Source organism: Lissotriton vulgaris, chromosome 2_1 (genome assembly GCF_964263255.1).
Source record: "Lissotriton vulgaris chromosome 2_1, aLisVul1.2, whole genome shotgun sequence".
NCBI lineage: Eukaryota > Metazoa > Chordata > Amphibia > Caudata > Salamandridae > Lissotriton > Lissotriton vulgaris.
The window spans coordinates 1,692,788,642-1,692,811,734 of record NC_141687.1 but is presented as its reverse complement, the minus strand read 5'-3'; the positions used below and the strand labels follow the sequence as shown (position 1 = coordinate 1,692,811,734).

The 23,093-nt window shown below is 46.0% G+C and overlaps 1 protein-coding gene across 1 annotated transcript in view; it reads right to left on the bottom strand.

The window, feature by feature from the left end:
- Positions 1-22,888, bottom strand: part of LOC147733115 (uromodulin-like) — a 257,692-nt gene extending 234,804 nt beyond the window's left edge. Inside the window, exon 1 of the mRNA XM_086957661.1 lies at positions 22,616-22,888. Within this exon, the coding sequence (XP_086813787.1) occupies positions 22,616-22,679 (64 nt within the window). The 5' untranslated portion in view covers positions 22,680-22,888. The remainder of the gene's footprint in view (positions 1-22,615) is intronic.
- Positions 22,889-23,093: the final 205 nt, after the last annotated feature.

Sequence of the window (23,093 nt, the reverse complement as noted above, 5' to 3'; positions counted from 1 at the left end):
CAGCTCCATTCTACCGCTATTTCCCTCCCCGGCCCCTCCAGTGTCAGCCTACACGTGGCCGCCGCCTAACGCATTCAGAAACAATAAAATTTGAAGCCAGGCAGCAACAGCTACATTGCTACAGCATTCGAGGCCGGCTTCCCCACGCAAACTAACTGACCCGAGCTTAGAGATCCTAGTTTATTCTCTGTAAAGACAAATCGTTGATTTCCCATGTTAATTCCCATACTTGCCTACTTGGTGTAAATCTATTTAGCTGCTTTTGAGCAATGTGCTTTTAAATTGGTTCTCACGGTGGTCTTGAAGGGGATAACAATGTAGGCATCACTGGACTGTAGGTTCCATGGGACCATAACAATGTGGCCTCATGAGGTTTTCTTCCTTGGACCTTTCGGGTACTGCGGAACTGGTCCCACTGTACCGAGGGATTTGATCGACTGACAATAAGAAGCAACAAAATGCCACGGCAGCCATTACAGGACTCGGGGCCCGGCTCGGACCCTGAAGCTCGAAAGAGAATTGAAAGCAGCCTATAAAAAGAGAGGTTGAGCAGACCGTGGCCCCACGAGTCCACAACCATTTTCTGTAGGTAAAACAAAGAAACAATCATTAGGGAGTCGGTCAGTATAGCACAGTCAGTGACATTGTGTGACGATCTCTGGCTTACGGCCATCTGACACCAGGAATCCCTTGTCACACTCCACTCGCATGCTGAACCATTCTAAAGGCCCACGTCAAATAAATCCTGGCTTGGCAGGACCCCAGGTGTAAACACAGGGAGCAAAGGTGCCAACCGTTTCCTCAACAAACCGCGGCTGAATAATAACCCATCTAGTTCCTGTAGTGTTCCTTCACATATGTAGGCAGGCATAATTGCTGTTGGAACTAATTAATCATAATATGGCAGGGGTCACATGATTCACATCAGTCTTCAAAAATAATTACACCAAAGGGGTATGGCTTTGCATATGTTTTCCTCCCACACCACACATTCGTAGCATCTGTTCTCTTCTGGAGAACGGCCAGCAATCCATAGAGCAGCATGCATGCAAAACCAGTAATGGGGAAGTGACTGATTCATTCTAACACATTGCCCACAACAGACTGTGAGTTTATACAGCAAACTAAAGTGAAAAAAAGCATTGTTCACCCCCAAAATGAGTGTGAATGTATAGTTTCTTCAGGGAGAAACAAAAAGTTTATGAATTGAAAAACACAGTCCACTGTCCATGGCACCGAGTTGTCCTACTGTCGTACACACAGCAACCCCATTTCTCACACTCTCTCTCGTGTCTCTCCCTTTCCCCGATCTTTCTCTCTCCACACCCCTCATTTATTGTTCTTTCTGACACACACCATCTCTACTCCTCGCACTCCCGCTACACCCCCCTTTGTCGAGCAGTGTTACTATGTTAGGAGAATTTTACTTTTTATCTCCTGGGCGAGAAATTCTTCCATATGGGAAAAGGTGGTAGAGGAAGATGCTGGGGCCACCTTCTCTTAGTACCTCCAAATCATAAGGCTTCCAAACTATGCATCCCCTAACTCTCCTGAATGAATCCAATCCCTGCCATGTGCCTGTCCCCCTACAATGTGAGAGGAAAATCAGGGGCATAAACTCATCCCTACATCCAGGTTCGGATTGGCCTATTGGGCACTGGCTGGCCTGAGAGGTCAGTGTGTGGGCACATTTTGGGGTTATTTTTGTGCCTGTTTTGTGCTCTGTTTGGACGGATTTTACTGTTGCTTTACCTGATATTAAAACAAGCATTGTCTGCAGCAAGCTCAATCCATGTAGGCTTCCATACCTTGCAAAACACTTATAGGGCATGTATTACAAGGTCAAACACCACCGTTTGCAAACATGGGTCACATGTAGTTGTCTAATTCACTAATGGTGGCTACATTTATTTCGGCTACATTTATTTTGGTTCGCTGAACTATTTTCTGTGCCAATTCTACCCTGCCTACAATTCTCCTGCTTTCTCAAATTTGCTTGGAAATGCACCATTTTTCCACTATTTTGCAAAAATTTTCTGAGGGGGAAATCCCCCCCGAACCCTCCTTGGGTGGTTCGGGCTCGCTCACTACGCTCGCTCGCTATGGTGCAGTACGATTAGCAGTTTCTGCCTCACCACTTTCAAATGTCACCAGCCGCCACTGTCTTTCAACAGAACATGGTATGCATGGTGAGAGTCCTGAACACCGTAGAAGTTGTGGCCTGCTTGGATGATATCATTGTCTTCCAATGGCGGCCAGCAGAGATCGGGGGTGAGGAGGGTTGAAAAAACAACCTTACCGTTCTATGCCGATCCATTCTTTGGCTCTCCAGGACAGTAATGTTCCTCCTGTCGTTGGAGACAGTCTTCTTGGTTGCATTTCTCCCCATCCATCCTTTTGCAAATGTTGGCCCTGCCTGGACTGCAGATTTGACTTGTGTCTGTACACTTCAGGCCTCCGAGTGGGGTTTGGCTGAATTTTCTCGCTTTGTGATTGTTTTCCAGCTGCTTATAATGCCGACCCGTGTCTTTGTAGTCTGTTCCCTGTTTTGTCCTGTTGTTTTCCTAATCTTCTCGCCAACATGACCTGATTTGACATGTGCTCTGTAGGTGTCTCCCTGACTGTTAGTTGCCTAGTTTAGAGGTCTTGTTTCGTGGTCATTTGAGTGACTATAATGAAAGTACTGTAACAAGAAAATAATCACTTATCACTAACATTGCCCTCTCTCTATCTTGTAGAGGAAACTCACTAGTAATATTTGAAAAAACGGATAAGGAAGAAGCAGGATAAAAGGGTAAGAGAGAGTAAAAAGTTAAGATATAAAGGTCCAAAGGAGATGGGAGTTGACAGATGACGGAATAGGTTCATTTGACTGATTTTGTCATGTGTTGCCTTCTCCCTTACCTGCGCCGGTCGCTGCTGTTAGACAGGAACCAGCAACAATGGAATGCCTGAAATGATCTCCGCCACTGGTGATCACTGGGGGCCACATTCCAGATAATCATTTCTTTACCACTCTGGTCAGAACCCTGCAATACGCAAATCAGTGTTCAATAGCAACAGTTTAGAGTGAACTGCTAGGCCAGGTCCTTTCCAGAGGGAATAAAAGATCATTCAGACCGGTCACTACTTGCTTAGATCTCATCAGTGAGGTATAGTTTGTGTCCTGTGGCACAGTGAGAAAGGGCCCCACTACTGGCTACACTTAGAGAATCCATAGCAACAAACACAAGTATCCAGTCTGTTTGAAAAGAAAATACCCTTGTTTTCTAAGGAACTTAGCTACAATTCTTCTTATGTTGGAGGCAATTATAGGTTAATAGTTTCACCTCGTATTCCTTGGGCATTTGTAGTGGATCCAAGATTTGATACTAGTCTCATGGAACAAGCATGGCTTTATTCCCCGGCAGGAATTATCCAAAGTTAGGGAGAATGTATCTAAGTGTAATATTGACTCTTCATGATATATGGCTGACTGAGCCCTATTCCTAATAGTGGACCAGTGGCTTTTCACGTGAAGGGTCTCAGTGTGGAAGAGGGTTGGTTTGTTAAGAAGCTCGCCTCCGTTTTTGGGACGAACTGACTCAAAGAGCTTGGAACCTGTATATTCGCTTAAGTTTAAGCAGGTACTCAAAAATTCCTTTCATCTGCCTGCTAACTTTTTTTAAACAAGTGACTGATATAATTGGGTTCTAGGTGGTTTAAATGTAAATGAGAACAGCATCCTCTCTGGTCACTTCATAGCCTCAAGCAGTGAAATACTCAGTTCTTCTGTATGTGCTTAAGGTAGAGACATGGCCCACGTCGAGGGTGGATGGAGTATCCCCGCCATTTTTGGGAAAAGAACTCCGTTCCTCTGAGCCCTATGCTGTGAGAAGTCTCCTTGTGCCCCAGCACTACGGCTGTTTGCTTTTGCTAACACTGTAGGCGTTTAACCTGGCCACTGGAAGTTTTTAGACCTTCATCCCACTGGCAGCATCCATTTTACTTGTAAGAATGGGCCAAAAACACGTCTATAAGTTCATCTCTTATCTGAGGAAAAAGAACATCACTCCATTAACCGGTCTACTGCATGTGGCAAATGCGAAGATCGTTTGTGCTTTCAAGCTGGGTACACAACACCAGCAGGAAACAAGCGTGCATTAATAGCCAGTTTAATGTTATTTTTCTTTTTTAAACACCGAGCATATTTAGCTTTATTGCCAAAAGCTGTTTAAACACCTAGGGGCAGATTTATGTTGGACTTGTGCCACGTTTGCGTCACACAACAGAGGCATAAACGTGGCGCATCCCTGCGACCTATTTACAACGTGACGCATCTAGGCAGATGCATCACGTTGTAAAGCCCTGCGCCACATGTGGGCGTTCCGACGCAGGGTGGGTGTTCCGGGGCAGGTGCGCCTCGCAAAAGTGGCTGAGTGAAATCTACAAGATTTCACTCATTCACTTTTAGGCCAATGCTGAATCAAAACCCTGCGCCTGCTTGAAGCAGGCGTAAGGCTTAACGCAGCATTGGACAGATATGGCACCCCCGAGCCTTGCTGGAGCTGCGTCGCGCTTGCGACGCAACTCCAGCAATGCGTCACCTTTACGGCACAGATGCGTCACGCATCTGTGCCGTTTTTGCCCCATGGTGCGCCGCATTGTAAAGGCGGTGCACCATGGGTGGCGGAGCTGCGACGCACAATAACAGGCGCATCCCTGGGGATGCGCCAGTTATTGTAAATCTGCCCCTTACTAACCAGGTCCCATATGTCTGTTTAAAAACATTGTAATTTCCCATAATTTCATTGTGAATTGCAAATGATAATAAATCCCCCACTCTTTACAGAGGGAACATTAAAATGTGCATTAAATTGGGGAAACCCTTTGGTTCTAACTTGGGTAAGTGAGGGATGGAATTTTTGAGGAGTAAGCGAATGTTCAAATTGAGATGAAGTAAAATGGTGACTAGTTAATGATGAGGAGCTCTATTTGTTACTATGCCGCTGAAAGTGACAATATTTATTTATGACTATATAAGGAAGTCTAGAAATTCTTGTAATTTGTATAACTCTATATTAATATATACGCATAAGTTGCCTTGTCCTTGAGAAAAGGTTATTTACTGAAACGTATGAATTTATTTGAACTTTTGGAAAAGACTATTAATACAACATTGCATACCTGGGATCATAAAACGCAGTCCGTTTGGATATATGACGTATATATCATATTGTGGTATTTAAACTCTTGTGCCTTTACGTCAGACTGCACCACTGGGGTTTGGTGATGGAAGTGGTAGCGCCAGGCAAATATTTCCATCCGACCCTGAACTTTGTTTTATGTAAGGACACAGTGTGCCAAAACATCTCTGTGCACTCCATAATGTAATAACGGAAAGTAACCGTCTCATTGGACGCTACGATAGACGGCCGTTGGTTCTCAAGTGGGCCGACAGCAGATGTTGATCCCGTCTCCTGGTAGCGCTGGTAGCTGGCAGATAAAGGGAGGGGCGTCCTTGAAGGCCATTCTTACTGGCAAAGTTTTCTCGCGAGGCGATAGTCCACCCAAACGATGGTCTTCGAAGGTTATGGTCAGTTGTGGTCAAACCAGAGAGAGTATTGTCTTTGTCTGTCAGATGCCTTCTGACAGTGATGAGTTTTTGGATATCGAGACGGTAGCCACATTACTCCACATTCATTTTGAGTTTTTTAGTCGCTGTTTCGGTTTTCTTTTTGATATGTGGCACTTTGTCACAGCTGAAGTTGGTTCACAAGGTCAGCGCTGTGATGGGCTGTGGGTAGGGGTCAAATGGGTTTGCAGAAATATCATCAAGTTTTTTCGCAGACTAGTCTTTGTCTGTCAGATGCCCTATGACAGTGATGAGTTTGGATGCCGAGGCGGTAGCCTTCTGGCAGTGATGAGTTCTGGATGCCTCGAGTTGTGGTCAAGGAAGCCCGTGCCCTCTTTTGACCTCCTCATTCGCCCGCTATCCTTCTACCATTGGGCGGTTCGTGGTTTTCAAAAGACGCGCCCAATCACCGCTCATCCTTTTGGTGGGCTTTGCCTGTGGTGCTTCCAGGGTTCCTGCATCCTGTAGGGGTTTCCTGCAGGTCCCTATCTGGTCGGCTTTGCCTTCCCGGGCCTTGTCACTAACGAGAATTAACCGTCTCATGTGTGTGATGTTTGAACTGCCACAGCATAATTATAAATCAGGGTAAACTAAATTCTAGAGATTACTTTCATTAGCCATTCTTCTCGCCAGCCGCTGGATGATTGTAGGATCAAACACCTGAGTGTAGGTAGTCAAAGGGTCTGTGCGATTTCAGTGTCCAGTCAGACGCTCTGATTGTAGCCACAAATCTATTGATCTGAACATTACCTTTGATGCATATGATGTGCAAGGCAACAAGGTGTATGTGATAGAATTCTGATTTTTGATTGTGGCAATCGATGACAAAGCCCATTTTCTCTTTCTAAACTCTCATATAACATATATCCTTTTGTATTTTGTTGTATATTTAACCAGGACCAAATAGTTTGTTTATTGAATGTATTGTCCTTTTGTGATTTTCTTGATAAAATGTTTTTTTATTATGTAATGCTCAGAAAACATATTGTTTTAATAAATCCCAACCATTACCCCACTTACAACAGGTTGTTGTGCTAATACTTAGTGAACCCAGGGTTTGGATGGGGTTGGTATGATTGAATACTAATGTATGTGATCTGGATCAGGAGTGTGAATTAAAGTTCAGAGATATAAAAAAGATTTCTCCCAGAGGATGCTTTTGCAAAAATGTACCTGTTTGAACACTAGTCCTTTGGGTTACCAAGGGTCCCTCTCTCGTTTTATATATGATTGTAAAATCAAACACCTGAGTGTAGGTAGTAGAGGCGCAACTAGAGCGAAATTTCGGGGGGGGGGGGGGAATAGGAAATAATTTCGGGGGGGGGCTGAACCTTTAATCAGTAGGCAGAGTGAAGCTGCAGGGGCTCCTAGAAGGGGTGAAACAACTGCAAGGCCTATTTAACATTCAAATGGTCTTTTAAAGACCTGTGAAACGTTTGGGTGCGGCTGTGTGTGTGCCCGGGATCTGTCTCATCCCGGGCTGCCATACACGACGGGGGGGCTGAAGTCCAGTGAGTCCAATGGTTGTTGCGCGCCTGGTAGGTAGTCACATGGTCTGTGTGATTTCGGTCTCCAGTCAGTGCCATATTCTTTTTAACCACCAGATGTACGAAGCGCACCAGAGTGCCCTTCCTTTGGGGTGGCTCCTGCAGACGAGAATTTCAGACCGTACCTTTTCCCTCTAATAATATGTGGACATAGGAAAAATATTTTTATTACGTTTTTATTTTAGGAACTACTGTTAAGTGACACACCACGTCCAGTTTTAGGTTGATAAGTAATCAAACAAATGTAGACACCCTCAAGTGGGATATTATCAAGAAGTGGCGAAAACTATCGCTAACTGCAGTTAGCGTGACTTTTTTTATCGTCGTCTACCGCGGGAAATTATCGCCGTGTTAGCGGCGTATTAATAACAAGCCGCTAACAGGCGATAGTTTCTCTTACCGGATGAAATGTCCGGCAATATAATTAGCAGGACGGCGATAAAAATCCTCGGGCTAACGTTAAAAAAAAGTAGTGAGAAGCCCATTAGTGATAAAAAAATGCACGTTAGGCAGCGCAACATTAGTGATTTTTCCCCCTAACTTAAAAAAATGCCTTACAGTCCACCTCCCATAAAAAGCTGCCCCAAATAAAAGTGTAATGCAGATTGGAGAAGCCAGGGCCAAGTGCAGCACACATCAACAACCCCCTCAGCCACCCAACATCCAGGATGTCCAGGATGAGAGCCTGGATGCCCCGCTGGACCTGCGTCTTGAGCCTGGATGCCTCCCTCGACCTGTGTCTGGAGCCTGGATACCTCTCTGGACCTGTGCCTGGAGCCTGGATGCCCGCTGGACCTGTGTCTTGAACCTGGATGCTTCACTGGACCTGCGTCTGGAGCCTGGATGCCCTGCTGGACCTGCGACTGGAGCCTAGATGCCTCGCTGGACCTGCGTCTTGAGCCTGCATGCCTCCCTGGGCCTGCGTCTGGAGCCTGGATTCCCGGCTGGACCTGCGTCTGGAGTCTGGATGCCTCGCTGGACCTGCGTCTTGAGCCTAATGCCTCCCTGGACCTGCATCTTGAGCCTGGGTGCCCCACTGGACCTGAATCTTGAGCCTGGATTCTCCACTGGAGCTGCGTCTGGAGCGGGATGTGGAGGAGCTGTGGGGTCGATGAGCCGTGGGGGAGACATTGATGCATGACGATCGCCAGTACCTGGTTGTGAAGTCTGGCAGGTCACATGGAGCCGCATAGCTGACCTGTGTGAAAAGACTGCCTTGCGACCCTTAGAGCAGTTAATGGTAGAGGCGCTCCTGCGCACCACCGTAGTGAGGTCCGCATCGCATACTACAATCCACCACTACACCGGAGTGCACGGAGGTGATTACCAACGATGTGTGCCATCTCCCTGCATCACTGGCCGGATGATGTTGGGCTGGCCATATACGGTTGAGGCCCCTGTGCTACAGTGAACATGTGTGGCGTGAGAGCTGTGTCTTCACGTCTATGGGGACCCTGCTGCATCAACTGCAAAGGGAGGTCCACCAGCGTACAAGGTGGCGATTGCTGTCCCCAGCCAAGTCAAATCAAACCTGGATGAGGCTACTGCTGGCTGAGTCACAGATTTGGAGAGAGTGCAGTGGATTGTGCCATGCTGTCAGTGTCCAGGTAAGGAGAAGGTGGGGCGCGTAGCTCAAGAGGGCCGGGGGTGAGTTGCTCATGCCTAACACACTTTGCCCCTGGATTCAAGCAAGCCGGGCTGAAGAGGGATGAAATGCCAGAAACCGATCCTCGGAAGCTTGTTTCCGTCCAGGGAAGGCATGGCTTGGCAGTTCGGGCTGGACTGTTCCCATGAGGCATAGGGTTAGACTGATTTGCATATGGCCATGTCTGAACCGGGGTGGCAGAGTGGGCTAAAGAACGTTGATGTATTAAACCCAGATATGTTGACTGGGTGTGAGTGTTTGATTGGTTCAGATGCTCCGTACATCACCACCCCCTTTTGTACCGCTTTGTTCGCCATAGGTTGGCAGGGTATGCTCAGACGTGAGTCCCTTGCTCACTTTGCCACTGGATTCAAGCAAGCCGGGCTGAAGACGGCTGAAATGCCAGAAACTGGTCCTCGGAAGCTTGTTCAGGTCCAGGGAAGGCATGGCTTGGCAGTTCGGGCTGGACTGTTCCCATGAGGCACAGGGTCAGACTGATTTGCATATGGCCATGTCTGAACTGGGGTGGCAGAGTGGGCTAAAGAACGGTGATGGATTAAACCCAGATCTGTTGACTGGGTGTGAGTGTTTGATTGGTTCAGATGCTCCGACCATCACCACCCCCTTTTGTACCGCTTTGTTCGCCATAAGTTGGCAGGGTATGCTCAGACGTGAATCCCTTGCTCACTTTGCCACTGGATTCAAGCAAGCCGGGCAGAAGATGGCTGAAATGCCAGAAACCTGTCCTCGGAAGCTTGTTTCCGTTCCAGGGAAGGCATGGCTTGGCAGTTCGGGCTGGACTGTTCCCATGTGGCACAGGGTCAGACTGATTTGCATATGGCCATGTCTGAACTGGGGTGGCAGAGTGGGCTAAAGAACGGTGATGGATTAAACGCAGATCTGTTGACTGGGTGTGAGTGTTTGATTGGTTCAGATGCTCCGTCCATCACCACCCCCTTCTTTGCCACCCCCCTTTTGTAACACATGTAGATGACACACCCCCAGTGGCAGCTCTACTTCTATGGTGGAAGAGCATTGCCCCACCGCCTCAAGCAGTGCAGAAGAGGAAAAATCATCACATGATAATAACTCAATCAATGAATCAATCAGGGGAATTTTAAGCGCGCTACTCACCTGTGAGGGTATCAAGGCGCTGAGAGGGCGCAGAACTGTTAGCTGAAGAGCCAGTTCTTGAGGGTCTTCCTGAAGGTGTTCAGGGAGGGGCCATTTCTGATGTCTGCCGGCAGCTCATTCCAGGTCTAGGATGCAATGTGGCAGAAGGATTCGCCACCTGCTCTGGCTCTGTGGATGTGCGGGGTTTTAGCCAGTGCGAGTTTGGATGATCGGATGTCTCTTTTATGTACGTGGAAGTTGATTCTGTTGTTGAGGTATTTGGGTCCATTGTTGTGTAGGCCTTTGTCAGCATGAGTGAGGATTTTGAATGTGACTCTTTTCTCCACGGGCAGCCAGTGGAGTCTACATAGGCGCTGGCTGATGTGTTCATGCCGGGGGATGCCGAGCATGAGTCTGGCGGCGGTGTTCTGTAATGTCTGAAGTTTGCGGAGTAGGGACTTGTAACTGCTGGTGTAGTATGAGTTTCATTAGTCCAGTCTGCTGGTGATGAGTGCATGGGTGACTGTCTTCCTTGACTCCGGGGGGCCCCATTTGAAGGTGTTATAGAGGATGCAGAGGGTATTGAAGCAGCTGGAGGTGGCTGTGTTGACCTGTTGGTTCTTGGTGAGGGATGAGTCGAGTGCGATGCTGAGGTTTTTGGCGTAGTCCGAGGGGGTAGGTGGGCTTCCAAGGGCGGCTGACACCAGTTGTTGTCCCATGCTGAAGGGGTGGTTCCAAGGATGAGGAAAACTGTCTTCTCGACATTGAGCTACAGGCAGCTGTTGGTTATCCAGATATCGACATCATGCATTCCTTTTTGGGAGTTGAGTCTGGCGATGGTGGGGACTTAGGTGAGGTAGAGGATGAGCTGGGTGTCAACAGCATAGGATACAATGTTGAGACCATGTTGTTGGACGATGGCGGCGAAGGGGGCCATCTAGATGTCGAAGAGGGTTGGGCTCAGAGATGACCCCTGTGCGACTCCGCAGGTGATTTACGTGGTATCGGAAAGTAAAGGTGGCAATCTGATCCTCTGGCCTCTTCATGTGAGAAATGATTGGATCCAGTCTAGGTCTGTTCCTTGTATGCCGGTCTCTGAGTTTTCCGTGGTTGAGTGTGTGGAGAGTCGCTGAGCTGTAGCAGGGGCTGGCTCGAGATCAAGTGTCCATGGCGCTGGTCGCCATCATATCAGGGACGGACGCAGACAGACTTGGCATGGGTACGCCTCCTGCGCACAGCCTCTGCCATTTAGGAGGGGAGAGGAACGATCAGCTGGAAGGGGCAATGATGGAAGAACAGGGGTGTGGAGGCACAGGGGCAGCAGAGACAAGGTAGCGGGAAGTGAGGGCTCCGAGAAGCCAAAAAAACAGATCACAAGTTAAAAAGAAGGCATAAATAACTGATGTAATCATGCTATGTATCCTAAAGGGGTGGGAGGGTGTGTAGGATAGCTCCAAACACAGAGCAGGGTATGGGCAGATTGGCATGCCCACTCAAGTGTACAATGACTGTTTGGTTGGCCCACTCAGGCCATCCAAAGCAGTCATGCACACTTCCCTGTTCGCAATGCAGGCTGCATTACATCCTTTATGGAGAACATGGCTACCCCCTCAGGCCCCTGGGCGCATGACTTGTTCCGTTGCAGATTACCAATCCCACCGCTGCAACGCAGAATTGTGATTGACTCGGGGGAGGAAGCCTGGATACCTACTTCCTTTTCCTGGAAGCAGACACAGGAAAGCAGGAGCTACAAAGACACAGGACACAGCTTTGAGGTAAGACTTCCTCAATAAATTTTTAACAACACACGCTCACACACACACATCCCAGCGTCTACGCCCCATCCAGTGTTATTTCCGGCGTTTACCACCTCACAGCTGTCGAGCACACCCTGCACTTCTCAATAGTGGCCGCTGTGCGCCCATGCACAGTGGGCGTACCACTTGTGTGCCAAAGGCACATACATAGTTGCGACACATGCCATCACCTCGCATTCCATTCTAATGCATACTAATACTAGGCACATTGCAACAGTAGAGTGGGTGCTGCATAGCGGAGACATAAAGATCACTGTTCCCACTTCAGTGAGTGTAAACCAAAACTAACCTTTGCACCACAAACTCAATCATGGAATTCCTTTTTTGAGCCCCCAATACACACACAAAAATCACATTTGAGACAAATGCACTCCCATTTTTCATATTTTACCCTAAAAAACACCCCATGTTTCATATTTTACCCCAACACCTGATTTTCATATTTTACCCCTGAAAAACACAATTTTTTATATTTTACCCCAACAAACACCCCATTTTTCATATTTTACCCAAAGAAAAATTTACATTTTCAAATTGTACCCCAAAACCCTTACACACCTGAGAAACTTTAAATTACCCCATTACTGACCTCACAATGCATTGTAATCAAATGCTATGTTAAGGCCCCCACGTTGACGGAGTTGCGCTGTTAACAATGTACTGCCTGCATTGTAGTGGTTGTCTCCCGTGCCAAAGGCAACAAATAGGCTATGTCATTTGCGTCCGTCTGGCCCTGGCCCTCGCTCAGCATCAAGGAGCATTCCTCTTGGACACTCCACCACTACGACGCCAGCGCCTCTGTTCCATGCAGAAAATCGTCTTTGCCATTACTGACGGCTGGAGTATCACCCGCAAGGAGCACCCCGACCATCAAGGAGGAGGCATTGCTGTCACCTACAGAGGCACAATCCGACAGACAACGCACTCTAATGTGGCAAGTGTGACCATGGACCACGTCAACTCCCAGATCCGGACCAAGCCCAATAAGATCCTCTACGGCACCCTCATGTGGAGGCCCCCCGGGCCATGGCCCCGCATTCTCAAATACCAGTGTAGACCTCATTGCACCCCAGGATCTCCCATCCACCGATGACATCCAACTCTGTGAACTCAAGTTCCACCTGGACAACCCCAGTGATCAGAGCACCACCCCTTCCTGGGGAGGGTCACCGACATCAGACGCAAGCAGCAAGTCACCTCAACAGGCCGCATAGCAGGACACAAGGTCGAGCACGTCACCTCCACCAGCGGGTACTTCAACTACAGCCACAATACTGGACTCTCCTGGACAGACCATCATTGGTAACATCACAACTTCACCTTGCCCACCGGACGCCACCGCCATCATCGCACCCCCTCGCAGCTGGATCAAGGTCAGCCAAGAGCATCTCGTCAACTTCCTCCGCACCAACACCCCACCAAGGCTTCCAAATGATGACACCGCAGCACGCAACCACCACCGATGGATCTCCAACAGCGCAGACATTCGGGCACCCCTCATGAACAGCTCTGCGTCAGTACCTTTTGCCGACATGAAGCATGAGGGTGAGGCAGTGCCACAGGGATAGGGTGGCACCATGCATTGCTGGAGTTGCGTCATGGTTTTGACATGACTGCAGCAATGCCTGACTTTAACGCAGGCAGATACGTTAGGATTCCGGACGCATCTTTCATTACTTGCGCCATGGAGCGCTGTCCAGTGATTACAGGGCATCCATGCTGTCACAAGAAAGACGTAGTGAAAAGTGTTACAACGCTGTCTTGTCGCAGCGCAGCAACACTTTTCATGACTGTGGCACAGTAATGTGCAATATCTTGTTGATTGTGTGCATTCCTGCGCTGTTGTATTGTCGCAGGGCAGCGCTGCAAAATTGCTTGCAGTGCTGGCCAGCGCCAAAACCTGCAGAGTTATGGGCCCAAGTTTTATCACCATTTTTAAGACTAGCTATTTTCTGGTCTTAAGTAACTGGCTCTAACTGCAGATAGAGCCAGTTTTTTTGCTCTTCAGAATTTCAAGGAGAGCCTTGATAATATGAATTAGTGGTGTTTGCATGCCTTTTTGCACGGGAACGCCTACTTTGCATGTCATTAGCGATAAATATCACTAACATGCTTTGATATTAAAATAAGGGCCGCTATCGCCAAAAAACACGTGCTAAGGGCCGTTAGCTGTAGCTTGCTAATAGGGCGATAAAATTATCTCCGCTTTAGCGGCAAATAAGTGCTGCTAAAGTGGCAATAGACCCTCGATAATATGCCCCATAGGGGCATATAATCAAGAAATTGCAATAAATATTGCAAAGCGTGTTCAACGCTGTTTCACTTATTGCGGGCTATTGCTGGATTTCATCGCCGAGTTAGCGCCTTATCATCAACGCTTATCTCCAAGGTGATAAAAAATCCAGCGATAGCGGCGAAATGCGTGAATTTCACGGAAAATCCAGCGATAATACCTTAGCAATAAAGAAATCCTCGATAATATGCCATGGTAGACTTAGCCTGACAATCCACCTCCCATTGACGAGGTGGCTTAGCCCGATTTATTTAGAGGTGTTAAAATCCGGTGGAAACCGCGGTTAGCTGGACTTTTTTCATCGCTACGTGGTTGCAGGGCCACGTTGTAAATATCAGAATGTTATGTTACCAACTTTTCTCATGTTGTTTCAGGATGGCACGCCTACTTTGCATCTCATTAGCGATGTATACCACCAAAATGAGTAGCGTTAGAAATTTGACTGCGAATATGCGCTAATGCATGTTAGCGCCGCCTTGTTAATAGGCAATAAGAATATTGCCGCTTTAGCGTCAAAAAGTGCAGCTAAAGCGGTGATACTGCCCTTGATAATATGCCCCATAGTGTTTTGAAATACAAACCTGTCCCTGTAAAAATGTAAGATACTACAGTGACCTGGCCTGCGCCTGTTACAGCTGAGTCTTTGACGACACAAGTTTGGTGTAGGGGGTTCACCAACAAGGCTTCATTCATTGTCGGCAGAACCGGAGAGGAGGTATTACTAACAGAAAGGTGTCCTAACCCATTACCTGTGAGTCTGTGACTGGGCACATAGGCCATGGGTTCTCGTGCTGGCAGCAGAGACACTTGTAGCGGCGAACCCTGCTCATAAAGCTGTTTGCACGAGAGACGGTTACTAACAGGGCTCTCTTAATCCAGGCCTAAATATAAAGAACGCAGTCCTTTGTGAACTCTGTAAAGGTAGCAAATTAAACATTTATCATACAAAGCATGGTCTTCTCTGGAACAATAAGGTGTGAATCTTGCCAACGAACAGAGATAGATTAATTGACTATAATGTGTTATAATACTGGTAAACGATGTTGTTTCGTCAGGCTTAATATTGTAGTCAAGAAGTTTGACACCTCCCAGACAGAAAAGCTCAACTTCCTTACATTAAGGAGAGTGATTGACAACTAATTTTTGTGGGGACTAGAAAGAACAGATACAGCTACCGGCTTCATAAGTCATATTCTCAATAACACAGGGGAAGAGCTGTTCTGATTGATACATTGCTGGGGACATCAGCAGGGTACCATTTCTCTACTTGAGACGTGCCAGAAGGGAAGATGAGCTGAAATAAAAACTTGGCATTCCCTGAGACAAACCCAGGGTAATTCTGGATATGGGACATTGAGCCATATGTATCAAGATACCAATTAGCGATTCTGTAATAGCGATTTTTAAGAAATGGCTATTTCAGAATCGCTAATTGGTATGTATCTAGAAAATCGTAATTCTTTAGCAATTTCTTGATATTCCTTAATTGCGAATTCTCAAATTGCGAATTCGCAATTAAGGAATACTTTCCCATTCATTTCTATGGGCCTCCTGGCCCATAAGAAGGAATGGGAATTTATTCTTAATTTGCGATTCGCAATTTGCTAATCGCAAATTGAGAATAATTTCAAGGGTGCAGGGGTGTCCAAAGGACACCCTGTTGCACCCCTGAAATAAGTATTGGTGCACATGTGGTGCACATACATGCCTAAGGGCATGTATGTGCGTCACATGGCACTTTGAAAATGCTGAAACATGCATTTTTCAAGGAAATCGCAACTTACCACCAACTAGAAGTTAGTGGTAATTTGCGATTCCTTAAGGGCATTTTGGAATTTTTTTTGCTTAATACATTGCATTTAAGGAATCGCAAAATTTGCGATTCCTTAAATGCAATCGCAAAACATGGAATCACAAATTTTGCGATTCCTTATTTTGCACCCAAATTCCTTCATACATACCATTTTGCAAAAATGAGTTCGCAAACGCCGAAATTCTGTGAATTTCGGCGTTTGCGAACCCATTTGGCCTTGATACATATGGCCCATTGTCACAAGCGCCAGAAAATCTGTTTGGGAAAATATTGGTTGCAATGTACTATGGGTAAGCTGAGGGTAATGAGAGATGAGAGGTGCTGGAGGAGTAAATCCGAGTAAGGGAACCATTTCCTTAATTATGAGTCCAAATGCTGAAGAACTTTGGGCTGGAATCCTTTTGAACTTTCAGAGGGTTATAGGAGGGAATCTACCCGGAGACAAACTGTTTGGTGCTTTTCAATTACCTGAACGTAAGCAACAGTTTTCCATATGAGACCAAACTCTGGATTAAACAAGCATTTGCAATGCAATCGGTCTCGCCTTTGGGACCTTATATGTGTTTAGCTATGCACACATTAGCCTGGGTACTGAAACATTTACTGTTTTTTAACATGGAGGCAAAGTAAGCATCAAACTGTGTGATACACCAGGTATGGGAATACATGGATTGAAATATTGCCTTTCAGCGGGAAATGGTACATTTCAAAGCTGTGTTTTTAATATAAAACCAGGGTCTTCGGTGGTCATATCACTGAAAATACCAGATTAAAAAAAAATATTATTGTCTACGGGTGCTCGTGGAAGACAATTTTTATGGACTGGAATCTAGAGAATTCTAAATTGACTCTGGTATTTTACTGACCTGTACTTGTTGTTTTCTATCAAGACAGTTAAATAGAGGCAGTGAACAGAAAAAAGTCCCTAAACGGAAGCAAACAAGTCCTAGGGCTGATCTCTAGAGCCCATAAAGTACACACACATACTAAAGTATATACAAGAGTTCTTGAATGCTCGTCCTGAAAAGAGGTTCCAACTGAGAAATTACTACTGCCGAGAAAATAGATGTTAACTAAAGGACCCAAAGTTAACAATTGCTTTAAGTTTTTGAAACCCTATCTGGTTTACGGGACAGAGAGGACTTCTTCAAGGCTATTAAAGTGTGTTGCATTTTATTTTATTTTTTCACTCATTCTTAATGTTCTTTATTTTCTAATGTTATATTTCTGTATATTGAGTAGTATATAGTTCCAAGAGTTGTAAAAACTAATAATGCATGATCTTTAAACTTACGAGTGAAAAAATTGAGGGAAAATTACAGAAAAATCCTTCAAACAAATTGCGTTTGTTTAAACACAATTATATTCCCTGTGAAGCGTTTCCTCTGATGATTAAATTTAATTTACCCCTGACTTTTCTAGGAACAAAAACTGATCAAGGGGTTTCCAATATGTTTAAAGTTCAAAAGTAGCTTTTCAAAGAAGCCTTCTGGAATACTTACTTTAGCAGTTATTCAAATTGGTAAGGATGTTACATTTTATGTATTCTCTTTTACTAATATGTTGTATGTGTTGGTAAAAATGCATGCAAATCAGCACTCCAATACTCCTCGAGGAATAACTAAAAATAACCCATGTCCTGAAACCGCCAGTGCAGCGCATGCCTAATTTTTCAAAATAGACATTTGACGCACATCCGCACTTCATTTGTCATCATTGATTTGAATTTCCAATTTTGCACGAATTTAAAATCAAATGCAACTTTTCAGTTTTGCCATTTGCTAATACCTTTTCGAGCTTCTTCCCCATGTTCCCAACTTTACAGTCCACCGATGTCATCAGTATCTACCTTAACACCAGAGTCTGTCTTATTATCCCTCTTGTTGGTGATGCATAAGTTTCCCGCTCCTTGGAGATTCACTCCTGGTCACTCAGTGACTTGCCCTCAATTCTTAAATCTGTCCCATATCAGAATAAATATCTATTTTAAGTCAGTTATTATCCAGGAAGCACTCATTACAGGGAACCAGTACATCTTGACTGCTTTTCTGGCATATCAGAAGCAGAAATATGGACTTTTCATTGCTGGAAGATCTCTCACTGGATTCTTTTTGGACATCAGTCATCAACATTTAAAGGGGTTCAGCAGTACTGTTCATCATCCAACACTGGACTTGTGCTAGCAGGATACCCCACGCGCAAACTACTGCATATGGTCGATAAATGGTCTAGCATAGACATTGGTAAATCTGAAACAAGTAAAAATAATAGAAACATGCTCTTCCAAAAATCAGTTCATAGGAAAATAATTTAAGACCCCAATTTCCTGGGTTACTGACTAGAAGAACACTTGGGCTTTGTTTACTGTAGAACTGTGAATTTTTCCGCGAAGAGCAATTTGCCATGGAATATTTATCAATGTAATGAACCAGACCATCAGGAGCGCAAAGACTGCAATGATTGAGAGTGGCTTCAAAGAAGCCGTGCCATGGAGTGAGTATGGACGGAGAATATAAAATAAAGGGGAGCAAACTGAGAGGAGGCGAACTTTGCTGCTCGTCAGACAAACAGGTGTTAAGAGAAGTCCAGACCTTTTTGATACCCAAGAAAAGTGAGGGAAAGAGGGTACAGTATATAATTAAATGGGGCAAGACATTTCATGTACCGTGGACAGGTACGTTTAGTGCGAAACACAAATATACAGGGAAGGTAGCGAGAATATCCAGGACACAACAAGAGGAAAAAGGGTCATTTTGGAGTCAAGGAGGTGAACCCACTCTCTTACTTGAATAACACTGTAACCAACAAATTTACCTAACCTGCTCGAGATAGTGTAGAGCTGGCAATCAGGACCCAGGAGGGGCTCGGGCGAGGTGTGCTCTGGAATAGACAAAGGAAAGACCCTGTGATGTATTTCACTGGAATAATGAGGTCTTCGAGTGTGTTCATGATCACCCTGAGGCCTTTTTATGTGGTTACCAGTGTCAAAGACTGAAGAGTTTGACCCCTCGGTTATCCTTGTACCTATGAGGACCAGAGTGCTTGATTATTTGGCCATGAGTCGGAATCCTCCACTCGCCCATTCTCTCCCAAGTGAGTAGTAAGCGTATCATTAGTATGGAGCTTCTACTCATAGCATGTCTATGTGTTGGTCAACAAGAGGCCCATTATTACATTGGCAAAGAGCCTGGTCCTTAATCAAGATAAGAGCGAAAAAGATTAGCTGTAAGATATTTTGGGAACTTGGAACAGGTTGGTTCTGCACTGAAGTGAAACACATGATTTAGATTTTAGGTCCCGGAGGAAGAGAAATTGTGGTCTAATGTGGAGCACCTTATGGAGAAGGTTGAATAATAGTTCACCTGTTGAGATACTATTTGTAATCATAGAGGGAATGGCAAGCTTGCTTTCGAGACAGGATGGAACTTTGATATAAGGCTGTTTGCAATCAAGCACATACAATAAACATATTCCTATGTATTATGTTAAAGCTGGGCACATTATTCTGTTGAGATCATCCGCATACCAACATTCTGGACAGTTTGGCATTTCTTACAATTCCAAGTAGAGAATAATATTCTTTCCTTGAGCAAAGGACTTAATCTTTAAGCATTTGAGTTAGAGCACCTGGAACAAGATGGATAATTTTTCAAAAACTATGCGGAACATATTCTTAGACGAATGATGACCTTCTTGTAAAAGAAAATGGGCATCTGGATGTACTTCTATGCATTCTGACTCCTAGGTTAAATTAAAAATGTCTTTGGGGAATCAAGCCCCTCGAAGGAATATCATTCAACTGAGATTTACATTTTTTTTCTCATTGCTTTTGGTTCCATTTAGGTTTAGTCAGCTCTGCATCCAGCGTTACGAAATTCTCTGGTGCTCAATTTGGTTTTGTTGGGACTTCTGCATTGTCAGAATATGACTGGAACTGGAGGCTAACCAAGTGCTTGAGTAACAAATTGGAGGATGTGGCCTCATCAAAGTCCCATGTCTGTATACAATAATTGCAGTCCCTAGCTAGACGGCCTTTGCATACTGAAGACGTTGTTTTGCCATGGCCATCCAACTTTATAAAACTGAAACATGCAGCGCTCGTCTCCTCAGCTGCTTCTCCTGCAGGTGTAGGTGAGGGCTGACGGCCTGGTTCCCCTCAGCTTTCACCATACCGATCAGTTCTATAATTCCTGTCTCCTCAGCGACACTCCCAAAGGTGACAGCTGGGATGTTCGCCTTCTCCGCTGTACCCCTACAGGTTAAGGCTGGAATATGAAGGGGCATTCTAGCCGTTGACTATTCATTCAAGTGATTATTTTTAAGTCTCCGGGAATGCAGAGGGACAGATTGTGATACCAGCTGTGACACTGCTTCAATGAAGAGTGGTAGCAAGTCAGACTTCAAGGCTTATCACCTTCCACCCCAGGATCTCCTCCAGGTAAGCCTGGGATAGGAGCGAGCAGTCTTTGTTTGAAGATCAGAGATCCCATTTGTCATACGAATTGATTGGCTATCATTACCTTCAGGCAGTGTTTAGGATGGGCGGTAGGAAGGAAGAGTACAGCACTTCTAGGAAGGGATGCCATACTTTTAGTAGAAAATCCATGATTTTTCAGCAGAAAACTTACTCTGGGATAATGAGTTCCAACACTTTAGACTTCCATTTCAAGCACTGCCTTCAAGTTGCCAATAGGGTTAGGCCTCCTCAAAGGCAGTCTGGAACTTGGATCTAATGCATGAAACCTCCATAACTGGTCAAGGTGTTCAAGCATTTGGCCAGCATCTACAAATGATTGTAATAGGAATGCATTCACTACCTCATCACAAAATGACTGTTGTCTTTCTTTGGCGGACTCAGTGCTGGATTAGGGTTAGGTCTTTTGCAGGGCCACTGGAATCATGACATTTTGCAGCTACGGCATTATATGTATAATTATGGATTTGCCACATTTGCCACATAAGCCATCATGAGCTGCATTGGACATGATTATGATGTGGTCGGAGTATTGTGATCAGTGCGTAAATCCCTATTTATTTACGGTTTGGAATTACAAATTTAAATATATACCAAGTCTCGTTCAGTTTCGACAACGTGCCAAAATTGAACAGAGGAGAAGAATACGGTATTGACAGTATCATGTGGATTTTGGTTTGTTAAACACCAAAACCTGCATGTTATTCCCCATAAACTCGTAATATTGCAACCGATAAATTAGTTACCCTGTGGCACCGATATTTATCAGATGTGATAAATAACACATACACTCGTAATCAAGGCCATAATCTGCAGATTTTAACAAGACAAATGTTTGTTTCCGGCTCAAGCGGGTCAAAAGTTACTAAAACCGCAATGACGTGTTGCCGCACAGTAGAAGACCCTTCGCAAACTTTGATTGGTCAAGTTTCTGTTGGTTATTGCTGCATTAGGGTGTCACACTGATACTAATGAGGTGAAACCTTTGCCAGATATAATGCTAAGGATATAATAGTATCACAAAATGTACAGCATTAAGGGCCTGATTATGATGGCGATGGGACCGCCACTGTCAGGCCGTCGGTGACGGTGCCACTGCCTTCTGCCCCTGTTGACCCACCCGCCGCATTACAATGGCCATGCATCCGACGGGCTCAAGGAGCACATTGAACCGTAGGAGGGACTGCAATTCCTACAATAGTGGAAGTGCCTGCCCAGGCACCGCCATAGGGATTAAAATGTCTCTTTCCATCAGCCATTTAACCTGCCATGAAAAGGCAGGTGGAAAGTGACTTTGGGGGCCCCTTGCGGGCCACCTTCCTCCCTGGCCCTACGCTATGGGCCAGGTGCCCCCCTACGCATCCCAGCACCATGTGGCAGACGCAGCATGGCGCCTGCGGGGTACCTGCCACATAGTGCAGAGATGTTTACAAAGGCAGTGAGGCTTGTGCTGCCGCCCTTTTGCGTGCCGCAGCACAAGCCTCAATGCTATGAGGCATGTTTCTAACCACCTCCACGCAGTCGGATCGTAATTTGCATGGCGGGACCACTGACTACCTGTCGGCCCTCCCGTTCCCAACAGGATGGAGGTCGGACAACCGTCCAACCGCCATCATAATCAGGCCCTAAGTCACATAATTTGTCTGTTTTGTGCAGCATAATTTAGTCAACTCTGCCTATAAGTTGGTCATCCTCTTCCTCATAATTACAGTGGCCCCGGGCATTTGTGTGGCAAATGAAATTACTGAACGTGAATGTGGTGGCGAATTATGAGGTTCAACTGTGTCAGTGCTAGAAGAGCGAGACCACTGAGTCATGGCGACCACATGAAACCAGCCCACAAAGGTCTTCACTGGCTGCCCATGCAGGAGTAGAATACATTCAGAAAAATCTGCTTCATCTTCAAGCCTAATGTCTCTAACACCCATTCCCAGCTTTCGAGCACCAACCACCGTGACGTCTCACTCCTACACTTCCCCTGCACGGAAGCATCCCTACAGTTCCGAGGCAGTCTGATAATTGGCAAATGGAGCGATGGACAAAAAACATTGAAATAATTGAAAAGATGCAGAACAAATCGGACTCCGCATTTCTGACCTCGCTCCCAGGTCCTTGTATTTTTAAAGTATTTCTGGTGACCCCTGCAGCAGACTGTAAGTCATGGCCCCCCGTCTTTCCCCCGAGGCTCGATGGCGCTGTCGCATTATCGTAGCTGAGGTGAGGCTGTGCTCAGAGAGGCCGCACCCCATCCTCAGATCCCCAGCATCATCACAGTAGTCCTAATAAAGAGAGCGGGTACCTGCTTCTCCGAGGAGGGCGGCCAGGAGGACCCCCAGCAGCAGACTCATCTCTGGGCGCCTCATCTTCACGGGCAGGTTCTCCCCTCGGGGTCTTGTATTCGACAGGAGCAGCGGCTGAGAACGAGGAACGACTGTGAACTTATCCTGAGTGACTGCAGCGCCGCGTTCCCTCAGGTTATATAGCAGAGGGCAGGGCACAGGAGGTGGGCAGGTGAGAAGGGATTAGAGTGAGAGCGCGTGGGCAGATCAGCAAGAAGGTGAGTGTCAGTGCGAGGGACGAGAGCGGTTGATGACGTGAGAAAGAGATTTAGGGAAGAGAGATACCTTGAGAGGGGAGAAAGACAGACAGGAAGAGAGAGACACTTAGGGAACAAGTGATAGAGAGATACAGTGAGGGGTAGAGTGACTGGCGGAGAGATAAAGTCTGAGACAAACTTAAGGGAGCGAGACTGCAAGAGAGGGAGACACTGAAGGGAG